This window comes from Hyaloscypha bicolor (genome assembly GCF_002865645.1).
Source record: "Hyaloscypha bicolor E unplaced genomic scaffold K444scaffold_191, whole genome shotgun sequence".
Taxonomy (NCBI): Eukaryota; Fungi; Ascomycota; class Leotiomycetes; order Helotiales; family Hyaloscyphaceae; genus Hyaloscypha; species Hyaloscypha bicolor.
Genome location: NW_020194693.1, coordinates 180,432 through 192,297, shown reverse-complemented (window position 1 = coordinate 192,297; position 11,866 = coordinate 180,432). Strand labels below are relative to the sequence as shown.

The following is an 11,866-nucleotide window of genomic DNA, read 5'->3' as shown; positions in this document are numbered from 1 at the left end:
TTAGTTTAAGTATATATAAAGATAATTTATAATAAAAAAAGGAAACTAGTAGAAATTTATATTAGAAATAAAATCTATTTAAAATTAGTAAAAGAAGTAAATAATAAATATAAGTTCCTAAATAACTTTATAAAGTTCTCTTTTAATAAAATAAGCCTATATAAAGTAACTAGAGTTATAATATTACTTTTATTTAAATTAGAACTATTATTCTAGCTAAGTATTTATTTCGTTATATTTATTAAATACCTGGAACTAAAAGATATAGATTTATATAAAAGAAAGAACCCAGAACCGGAATTAATTTTTATAAATAGAGAAAAGAGATATATTATTAAAAAAATTATAGATAAAGAAATAAGAAATATACCAGAATAATAATATAGATAATTATTTTACTAAATCTATTATATAGGATATAATATAAAGAAATAAAGAATAGGAAATAAGCTAAAAGTAAATATTCCTATACTAGTTAAGAAGTTTAAAAGAGACCTCTTAATTAGATATTAATACTATTAACTATTTAGATATCTTATTTAAAATATTTATATATAAGAATAGTATTTTATAGGAAACGGAAATTTATATATAAAAAGATTCCGAAATCATATTCTTAGCCTTATTAAATATAAGGCTAGTAATTATTACTAAAATATTTATAACTATAATAGTTAATAAACTAATAAATTAATTTTCTTATTTATATATTTCTATTTATTTATAAAACTCTATATATTTATATGCCTTTATTTATTTATATACTTTTATTTATTTATATATTTCTACTTATTTATATACTTTTATATATTTATATATTTCTATAAATTCTATTATATTATTCTTTAGTAAAACCCTTAAGAAGCTAGTAGAAGTAAAGCTTAAGAAGAAGTAATAGAGCCTAGCCGGAAACGCCTTTATAATATTAATAGATATTACTATAGGGCTAATTATAGTCTATAATATATTACTAGTATATACTAATTTAAGAAAATAGCTAGATACTAGGAATTTAGAATATAATAAATATAAGTACTAATATAGAAATAACTAGGTAAAAGGTATTCTATAGGATCTAATTAAAGAAGAGAAAGAATTATAGGACCTATTTATAAATCTAGTAAATAATTATATTAATAGTAAACTATTTTACTAAGAAAACTAAAGTATTCTTATATAGTATATTAGTTTAGTATTTAAGCTATTAGTAAAATGAATCCTAGTTAATAGTAAAACTAGTATTTCTTATATTAGTAATTCGAAAAGCCCTCTCCTAATTAATATCTGCCCGGATTATAATTATCTTAGAATATTATAACTTTATATTAAGGTTAATCTCTTTTTTTAATTTCTAATAAATATCTATTTAGATTACTTTTCTTTTAGAAATTACTATAACTAGGGTAATACCTTTTAACCCAGATATATATTTATTAATTATCCTAACCTGAAAACTAGAAAAATAGATAGAGATAACTATATTATATATATTTGCCTTAATAAGAACTATAATAGCTAAATTCTTATTCTTAGTAATAGCCATTTTGAGATATTTAAGATTACTAAGTATATACTAATAAATTAGTATTATTTCTTTATAGATATTATAGAATAAGACCTAAAAAAGCTAGTTTCTATTTTCCTAGAACCCGAAAAGGCTAAATATTACCTAAAGAGCCCTAAGCTATTAAATATCTGCCTCTTAGAAATATCTAGTACCTTTAATAAGCCTATAGAGAATCTAATTAAGATTTCTAATAATTACTAGAACTATAGTATTATAAATCTAAAGATTAGAAAAACTATTTTCGAAAATATTATTACTTATAGCTATAATTCTCAGGTTTCTATCTTTAATATTCTTTTTTATATTTTAATATTTGCCTAAATATATATAGAAAAAATCAAAAAACTTATATAAGATATTTCTTATCTAGTAAATATACTTAATATATTTCCGGAATTTATTTTCTTAATTCTTTATAGGTTTTATAAATAGCTCGCCTATATAATATATAATAAATTAGACTATAATATTCTCGGGAGATCTATAATTAGAATTAATATTCTAAAAAGATAAAATAATATTATTATATTAGAAATCCTACTTATTACTCAAGATATTATATAATAGATATTTCCGTAACTCGGCTATTATAAACCAGATAAAGATTATACTAACTAGCTATTTTAGAAGCTCTTACTTAATTAAGGGAACTATAATACTATCCTAGTCTTTATACTAGAAATTACTAGTCCCACTTCCTTATTATAGAAAAAAAAGAAACCTAGCTCCCTAATAAGATTCTCCTAGTAAATTACTAATAACTTTATATTTATTAAGGTTCTATAGAAAAAGGCAAGAAAGAGTAAAGCCCCCAAGATTAAAGAACTATAGAAATAATCAGACCCCGGTACTAATAACCGGATATTAAAGATATAGGTAGCCTATATTCTATTTAATTTACCTTAACTAGCTAATTATATTACTATAGTTAAGTTTATTAAGACCAAGATTAATAGTAAGAAGCTATTTAATTATCTGGCTACTGAATATAGTAAGATAACCTAAGCTATAATTCTTTCTTACTTATATTTATGGTTTCCATAGTAATTCTTTCTTTATAATTCTTATATAGATATTCTCTAATTAGAGAATAATACTATTAGATCTTTATCTTTTTATATTTTTTACTATCTAATATATTTTTTACTATAGATTAAATATTTTTCTAGTCTTTATTAATTAGATAAATACTTACTAGTCTTTATTAGTTAGATTAGTTCTATAGAATACTAGATACTATAATTTAGTTATAGATAAACTTAAGTAATTATTTATAGCTAGAACTAGTCTTTAGTAACTAGTACTCTAAATAGATAGGAAGTTTCTTTTTTATTATTTATTATTTTATATAAATAGATTAATTATAGCTACTGCGGGAGTAGCTTTTTCTTGTTCTAGGGGAGAGAGATATTATAGGAAGGACCAGACCTTCTGTATCTTAGTCAGTGGCATTCATACTAGCCTCCTTAAGAGGCAGTGGCGGTTCGTCCATCAAAATGCATATATTTTGATCTCTTCTTCTTCCTCGACAAGAGCTTAGGAAGTCGCGAAGCTGGGCGAGATGATAAACGTCGAGGGACCCTTGCAATCCCTTACCCACCCGGCAGATCCTCGATACCTGGTGATTCATGTGAACCGACAGGCAGCCGTTTAAAAATATCAATCATTACACCTAGGGAAAGTTGGAGAATGCTCGTCTTACGAAGTCGATGTGCATATACTCGTATGGCTTATTTTCGGCAAAACTGTCCCCTTTCTGGATCACGTGCTCTGCAGCCGTACCTATCAATTGGACATCTCACAGGTGATAACATATGAGGGAGACCTAGTTCGATGAAAGGCCAAATCTGTGAAAGGTATTTGGCTGAAATATCTTCGTAAAATTCGTCCAGATGAGCCAAGTAGATTATTATCACGTGAGTTATTTCGAATGAACCAGCTGGGGATGTGGATGCTTAACTTGTCTTGTGGCGGCGTAATTATGAATAACTCAATCAATTTCCATGCTATTCAGGAATTAATCCTTTTTGATGGCACTCAAGTCCCACCGCTCTCACCAGCAAGGCAAACGGTTCGCAAGTGTGCGAAGCACCTGCAAGGGCAGGTCTACTGGTACTCGTAAGGTTGAGGCGGTACTCGTCAGGTTAGAAGGGATCACCCACCAACCGCCCAAACCCCCTTTCCGCCCACGTCTACCCCACCAAAATTTTCTCGATTTTTCAAAGTCTTTGGAAAATTCTAAAAATTTGCTAGATTATAGAGAATACTCGAAATATTGCGAATATCACATTAATTTTCGATTTTGTGGCGTGAAGGTCTCCAAAATCCAAGTTGAGCGGAAAGGGGGTTTGGGCGGTTGGGTGATACCTTCTAAGGCAGCACTGCAATTTTAGCGTCAACGAGACGAGACACTCACAAACCTGCAAGGGGACCACGTGTAAAAACCACGTGTGAGGATCCTAGCATATTATTCACTGCAATTTTAGCGTCAACGAGACACTCACAAACCTGCAAGGGGGACAGCGTGTGAAAACGTGCACTGCAATTTTAGCTTCTGCGAGAACTCTCACAAACATGGCATAGTGGTTCGCAAAAGTCATGCGCTCAACCAGCACTGCAATTTTAGCGTCAACGAGGACAAAGGGAAGGCAGCCCATGAAACTTTACCAAAGCTTATTTCATAAAAGCGAGAATTCATTTTTGAGGAATCTACCTCATCCCCACACCATGATTTCCCCACTGATGTTGCATTGTTGCCCAAAGATCGCTCAACGCCCTCCCGCTTTCCCGTGCCTCAACCCCACCCAACCACCACTCTCACAAACATTCATCTTACCTAGTTGCTCACTCGAAATCTGCCCAAACCATCTAGCCCTATACCTACAGCCCCAGTTTTCACCTCTCCTACCCGTCTCCGTATCGGTCCGAACCCACACCCCCAAGCCCCTGAATCGTTGCAAGTCGCGCTCCACGCTAAAAACCTCGAAGTGTACGTAAGCAGCTCTTCATCCCCCTCTATCCACCTATTCCTCCCCACCCCTACCTCTAAAAATTATAAGAAAGCGGGGATCCCATCTAGCGTATCCAGGACTGTAGATCCAGGGTTTTTGAGGAGGGGAGAGGCAAATTGGAGGGGTGGTGGGAGGTGTTTGAGTTTGTGTGAGAGAAGAGTAGTGCGGGGCTAGTGATTTAGTGGGTTCCGAGGTTTTGGTTTGGGGCAGATATACTTTCTGGGGTCCCGTGGTTTGCTCTGGTAAGGAACGGAAGGTACGAACGGGTACCTGAGGGATCCATGGCTCATGACGAGAGCGTAGTGCAGGGGCCAGAAATCTCAATCTGAGTCTCATTCAGTTAGCCCCCTGGCTACTTTCACAAGGCAGTGGATTGTTCTGATTATAATGATCAAATATGTATTATTTCTTTCAGATGTGAGAGCATTATGTATACAAGTCTAATAATAATACAACAGAAACGCCTGTGTAAATGCTAAATCGCCATCGCTATGCAGAAACTGATCGCTATGCAGAAACCAACCGCTATGCAGAAACCAATCGCTATGCAAAAACCGATCGCTATGCAAAAACCGATCGCTATGCAAAAACCGATCGCTATGTCAACAAGTCTAAAAAAGTAAAAATAAAAATGCAACTCAAAACTATCGTTTGGCAATGCCGCACTGCTTGAGGCACATCTCAACACCCTTCGCGATGGTTGCTGGAATAGCGCCCTTGAACTTGGCGACATCGGCTCCGTCGACCGCTTGCCCAAAAGCAGCAGACACGACGTCGGCGCTCATAGCGAACAGCTCGTCAGCGACCTGGCCAGCGCCAAAGTCCTCACTATTAAAGCTTGCGACAAATGTAGCAGGCGTGCAGTCGGGGTTGAACTGAGCATGAACAGAGCCTTGATAGAACGGTGTCATTTGATTTGTGGTAACTGTGTTGGTGATGAGTCGTCGGCCATCCGCGGCAGCGTTGTTATTGAAGACGCCGTTCTCAGGGAGCATCTCAGTGACCAAGCGGCCAGAGGTGACGATCTGGAGCTCAGTGCCGCGAGGATGAACGTGAGGTGTGTTGAAGCCACAAGGACCCAAGAATCCGACTGCCATTCCGCTGCCGGTTCCGACGAGTGCTGGGAAGGTCTTGCGGTTCGCGGCGATGAGATCTCCACCCTTGCCACCCTTGCCTTTGAGTGCTGGGTTGCCGAAGTCGAAGACGAATTGGCTGTCTTCTGGCAGGAGTGCAATGCGGTCGGCTGCTGTGTCGGCGAGGAAGAGTTGTTGTGTGAGGGAGAGGGTTGAAGAGGAGGGTGCTGGTGTTGCTGGGGGAGAAGCAATGCTTGTCGTGGATGTTGTGGTTGTGTTCTTGCCGGAGGACGATGTGGGGGCAGCAAGAGAGAGGGAAGCCAAGATGGCAGCGGCGATGACTTGAGTGAAAAGCATATTGGTAGTTTGGAAGTTGGCTGAGGAGATCGGAAGACGGAAGATGGGGAAAACTAGGAGAAGGCTTCACAAATGAGAAGACGCTGTTGGATGTTTGATTGTCTGATGGAGATTGAGTACATCGCGGGGACAATCTATTATATAGAGATCTGAGCTTGCCTCCAACACTTGCGGTGGTAAGCAACATTTTGAGGTTATTTCGAGGATGCTGTGCCTCCTCTGTTCGCTTGTGTTGTCGGCGTCAAAGAAGCCGTTGAGGCTGCGTCGTGTCAGATTTTGGCGCTTATTTTCGGGGGTGAGGTGGCTGAGCCTGCAGGGCAGCGCATAGCGCAGGGGCGGGCTTAAAAAGGGATCCAGGTACTGTATCGTGATTTGCTGCAGCAGGGATAGCAAACGCCTCTCAAATCAAGCCACAGAGATTCCAAGCAACTATGACGAATCAAAACACCAAAAGATTGGATGGCGACGCCTAAATCGAGCGGACCCTTGTCACCAGCCACACCAGCCACTCAAATGTTTCTTCGTCTTGAAACACTTCCGGAGAGGCACATCCAACGGCAAAGCCAACATGTGGCCGCCCTGCAAGAAACAGAAATCGCGTCCAATGGTGAGATGACAACTATGAGGATGAGGATCCTCCTTTGACCAACAACCGGAAATCTTGTCATCCGAACAGAGGATTGAACCTCACAGCGCTTAGAATCTGCCTGATGCACATGACTCTCTTTGAGGAGGAAGTTCTGATGAATATTCTTGATCCTGCGGAACAGTCAAGGCACAGTTGCGAATGCAAAAACAAGGATAACAAGGATTCACATAAGTTGGTCTGCCCTTTCCGAACCGGTGAGCGGGCGAAAGTCTTGAAATTGGAAGGTAGAATCTGCCAACCTGAACCATGTTAGACAGGTAGTCTAATGGACAACATAACTAGACTCGCGGCTCGACGTCCTTCTTTAATCGTTCTTCCGTAATCTTGAAAATCTTCGGAATGCCACTTTGCTCAAAAGGCACATCCTCACGAATCATCTTCGTAATGCGCTTTGCTGTTCAAAAGATGGGAGGCATGCCACCTCCATTGTACCCAGCAAGGACAAAGTGATTTTCTTTGCCAGGAGCTTGTCCGCGGAATGGGTAACCATCGGCTGTGTGACCAATGATTTTGCATCTCAAGATCAGCCTCATATAATCACTCAAAAGGCGAGCAGGTGGACTTACTCCCAGACCACAAGTAATCAACCATCGCACCACTTTTCCTCCATCCCCGATTTTTTTTGCAATCACAAACTCAAAGTGAGGTCTAGCAGCCTCAAACACAGTACTATCATCACCATTGTTGAACCAGAGCTTTTTGTCCATCCCATAAGTATATTTTGCTCCTCCGCAGATAACTCGAGTTTCATCCAAGTTCCAACAAACGCTACCATTCGCTGAAGTCGCACTTCAACCCAGCTTCTCCATTCAACAAAATTCTCTAGTTCAAAATGCAACACAAGATGGGTATTTGAGTGAAGCAAACTCACTCAAGTTATCTGGAACAATGCGGCGATCTCAGGGTAAGCACCCAGCTGTCAGGCGCAGGGCACCAGTCACTCGTCCAGACCGTCACTCCGCTACCCGCGATATTGACACAACACAGGCAGATGGACAACGAAAACCTTCTTATCCGTACCTCTTAACTTCTTTACTTGGCCTTCCAACATAAAGAGGAAGTTGGTTCAGACGTTCAAACCTTCCAGTTGTTGAAATATCTCTCTGATTACGCATGATTGTGGCACAGAAATGTGAAGACACTCTTGGCAGCTCTTGAAGATTTGAAGCGTTACAGTAAGCAGCGTATCTGCTTAACTTCAGTGGATCCAACTTATTTATCATAGAAATATATGCCATCTATTCCCTCTATATTGCATACTCTAATACTCTAGCTTAATAGGCACAGCCTCTTTTGCACCACAGGCAAAGAAATATCAAGTTTCCCCAATGAAAATGAATCTCATATGTATACGAGGCACTTTTCTCTATTTGCCCAGCAATGACCCAGTACTCACTCAACACCAGCAAACCAATCAGCAAAAAACGCTACGTTATCCCACCAAAGAGACTTTGTGTTTTGTGTCTCGTGTTTTCGTTTTGTCCGTGATATGATGCATACGAAAGCAAAAGCAAACTCCCTCCCGTATCCCGAAAATTGAAATGCTCCAAAACTATGATTCGTCAAGTTTTACTGGACGGATGCCATGCGTTGTGACATGCTAGTTAAGTTAGTTTCGTGGTACTTGAAGGGAAGGGAAGGGAAGGGGGAAACTTACAAGTCAAAGAACGCAAACTGGCTGGGCTGGCTACCAAACTCATACACGAACCTCGAAGCAAGGTAACTACCAAAGATAGCTCTGAGGTAATTGTCGGGGACTCTCTCAATGATCAAGTCCAAGCCAATCTTATCGAGCAACAATTTCGGCAGTGCATCAGCTAACACCGATCCTCTCAACTTCTCATTCTTCCACAGATCTGTCCCCTGCAGCTCTTCGTCTAGCTTGGTGATAGCCACACTCAGAGTGTCGCTGAGCGTTGATCTCGGGATCTTGGTTAATTCGTGTTCACGCCAGATAGCCTCGAATTCCAAGCGAGCGTTGTCCTTGATCTTCTCTTGGACGGCTTTGACGTAGGCTTGGTAGAATTCCGGCGGGTTGCCGTCGGCGCCAACACACATGTTTTGCACGAAGCCTTCGTCGTCGAAGGATAAGGAGGCCAGAACTTCGAGGGAAGACGAGGTGACGCCGCCTTTATTGGCACTGGCGTCCTTGAAGAGAATACAGCCGGCGGCTTCGAGACGGAGCTTGGCGTCTTGGGTGATGAAGAGGTTTGCGCCTTCAACTATGTATGGGATGGTGGATTTGTGGTTCTTGATCAATTTGCCGACGCTTGAGAGGTCGATAGATTCGGGTCGGCCACCGCAAGGGACGAAGGAGTCAGTCAACCCAGAATCTCGGAGGTGGAAGGTATTGCGGAAAAGTGTTCCGTTGTTTATAAGCTCGCCAGATGGCAGCTTGACGTTGTTCTCATCGACAAGCACACGGTATCCGGCCTCCGAGAGCTTCGTCATGTCAAATTGAGAGATCATGACACGCTTCTTGGCAAGTCGAATGAGTTCGTTGCGATCAATTCCGTTAGGATCCACTAACACACCGCTGCCATCAACAACCGCGGTGTATTTCTCATTGCTAAGGAGGATCTCGTTGCTTCCCAAGTCACCGTCGGGCCCACCAGTCTGCATCTTCCGAACTTTGCTAGGGTCCAGCTCAAGCTTCCGGTAGATACCCTTAACAAACTCACGGACTGACAGGGTAGTCATGCCATAAGCGTCATGGGGAATACCACCAAGCTTTGGAGATTTGCCAGTGAAGAAGGACTTCCACCAAAGTGCACCACGCTTCCGAGCGTGCTCAGTTGCCCAATCGACGAGGTCTGCAGTGTTCTCATCAGGGCCCATGAAAAGAATCTCTTGCTTGCCGTAGAGATCCACAATCGGGTTCTTAATACCTGGCGAAGCAGCTGGGAGGAGAAGATCCATAATGCTGTCGATGTACTTTTCGAAAGCAACACTGCCCTTGTTTTGGTGCGCGGCATCAAGCAGGATAACACCCTTAGAGCCGCCCTCGGGGATATCCTTATTCTTGCGCTGCTGGGTGTTCGCAAGACCATAATTCTCATCGAACATGGATCGAGCGTTAATGGAGTAGGCTTCCTTATTCCGGGACTTGACAATGCGGATTCCTCCTCTCGCGATATCACGGAAACGAAGATGGAAGCCTCGACTCTCAGAGCTAATGACTAAGAACATTCCATAGAGAGGTTGAGGATACTCAATCTCGGGGAGGAAAGCCGGGTCGAGACGAAAACTCAGCGCAACCTTTGTAGGGGTATAGAAGTTGGTCTTGAGAAGGGCTTTGTTAAAGATTCGGAATGCGTTCATGACCATCTCCTCGTGCTCGTTATCGACCGTCCTGGTGATTAAGTCCCCGATCTCTTTATCGGATAGGACCTCAGCTGACGGCGCGGGAGGCACCCAATCTTCGACATAACCCGGCCCGAGGGTCAAATGGGTGTTGGCGAAGGAGGCATACAGAGTACGAATCAGCTCAGGATGGGACTCGATGATCTCGAAGATGTAGCCAGCAGTGAACGTCTCAGTCCTCAGGCGTCGCTTGATATTCGAGAGAATCTCTACGTGGGCGCTACTGTCCTTGTCCAAAGCCGACACCAAAGAGGCATAGTCGGAGCCTAAAGATCTGTTAGTTTTGATGATATATTAGAAGGGAAGTTCGCTTACCAAGACGGTTCAAAAAATGCTGGACAAACACCCAGAGACAATGTCCGTAAATAGTCTCTTGAAGACTTAATCTACCAGAAGCAAACAAAGCCTGGAATTTGTTCTGAGGAATGCAGTAAAGTAACGATATCTCCTTGGTGATCTGGTGAATAGAGGCCTCGAGTGGCGGAAACTTTTTGGATTCTAAGTTTGCCGCAGGCTTGAGATAGAGACAAATGACAGTGATGCCATTGCTGAATTGCTCGACGTACTTTCTGGAACTGGTCACACCGTAGTAGTGGTACAAGTCCGAGAGAGCACTGAACATGCCTGCTGCTGTCCTACGACGGAACGCAACGACGAGTCTCTTCTCCTTAGAGCCCTCAATGTCAAATACCTCAATCACGGGGCCATTTCTGGAGACTGCCAAGTCGATGATCTCTTGGTAGATTTGTTTTGTATTCTTCGTAGCCTTGGCAAGGAACATCCGGTCTGCAATAACCTCAAGTCGCGTCTCGGTGGGTGCCGCCTTTGGGTCAACAAACATGCATTGGTAAACGAAATAGCAGCGCATGGTTGACTTTGAAGCAGTAGTGCCAGACAGATTTGTTGGCGACCGGAAAGTCTCCACACGGTAACTTGAGTTCTGTGTGGAGGCATCGAGGTATTTCTTCTCGAGTCTGTGCTCATATCGAGGACCACTGATATTGCTGATACCGGGCTCACTAGTATCGATGTAGATTGCGTGATCAGCGGCTTCCATGTCCAATCTAATTTCATCTCTCTTGTCCTTGCGGGCAAAAGCAGCAATCTTGGCGGCATAGAGGGAAGTAACATGGCTCACAATGGCATCGACATTCTCCAGTTGAAAGTAGACATCGTCGATTCCGAGCTCATTGTAGAACCAGTTTATTTGCTCATCGATCATAGGATCAGGGATCCAAGAAGCTTCCTCAATTTTCCCCTTAACTTTGAACATTTAGCATACGTCTAAATTGCTTGCGGCAAGTGTAGAAAAGGAACCGAATAGTCGAGAAAAGGAAGGGTGATTAAGAGATATAAATAATGTGAGACTGATTGGGCTCAACTAGTAGAGTCCAGCTTCATTCTTGCAATAATATTCCAACTGAAGAATCGTGACTTACCCTGGAGCATTTGCGCCTTCTTGCCCTTAAATTCTGGAGCAATATATCCCACAGTGGCAGAGCGCAGGACTCGGTGTCCATTGCCATTGCCATTCTTATATGGTACGCTGAAATGAGTCGGTTGAGGAGATGGGTGTCGGTCGGGAGTTGCAACTACATCCTTGATAATTTTGTTGACGGGGGATAGTGGGGAGGTAGGGACTTCGAGGCTCGCCATATCGTCGAGGGGGTCGATGTCCTCGGGGAACGGAACGTCAATAGATTCGAAGTATTCGGGGAATTTCTCCGCGTAGTCAGGAAACTGAAAGGTAGGACCCATAAGGTCAGCAGAATTCAGAGTTAATGTTTCCGTCATTGTGTTGGTATGCTGGCCCGAGAGTTTGCTAAGACCTCAAAAGAAAGAATGA

The 11,866-nt window shown here is 41.3% G+C and overlaps 2 protein-coding genes across 2 annotated transcripts; both read right to left on the bottom strand.

The window, feature by feature from the left end:
- Positions 1–4,988: 4,988 nt before the first annotated feature.
- Positions 4,989–6,185, bottom strand: K444DRAFT_622774 (RmlC-like cupin). The gene has a single exon (XM_024882162.1). It carries the CDS (start codon positions 6,006–6,008, stop codon positions 5,223–5,225), a length of 786 nt encoding a protein of 261 aa, XP_024726109.1. The 5' UTR covers positions 6,009–6,185; the 3' UTR covers positions 4,989–5,222.
- A 2,125-nt stretch (positions 6,186–8,310) lies between these two features.
- On the bottom strand, positions 8,311–11,676 carry K444DRAFT_549341 (putative NAD-specific glutamate dehydrogenase; the record flags this gene model as incomplete). Its single annotated transcript, XM_024876448.1, has 3 exons — positions 8,311–10,286; positions 10,336–11,283; positions 11,460–11,676. 3 exons carry the CDS (start codon positions 11,674–11,676, stop codon positions 8,311–8,313), a joined length of 3,141 nt encoding a protein of 1,046 aa, XP_024726108.1.
- Positions 11,677–11,866: the final 190 nt, after the last annotated feature.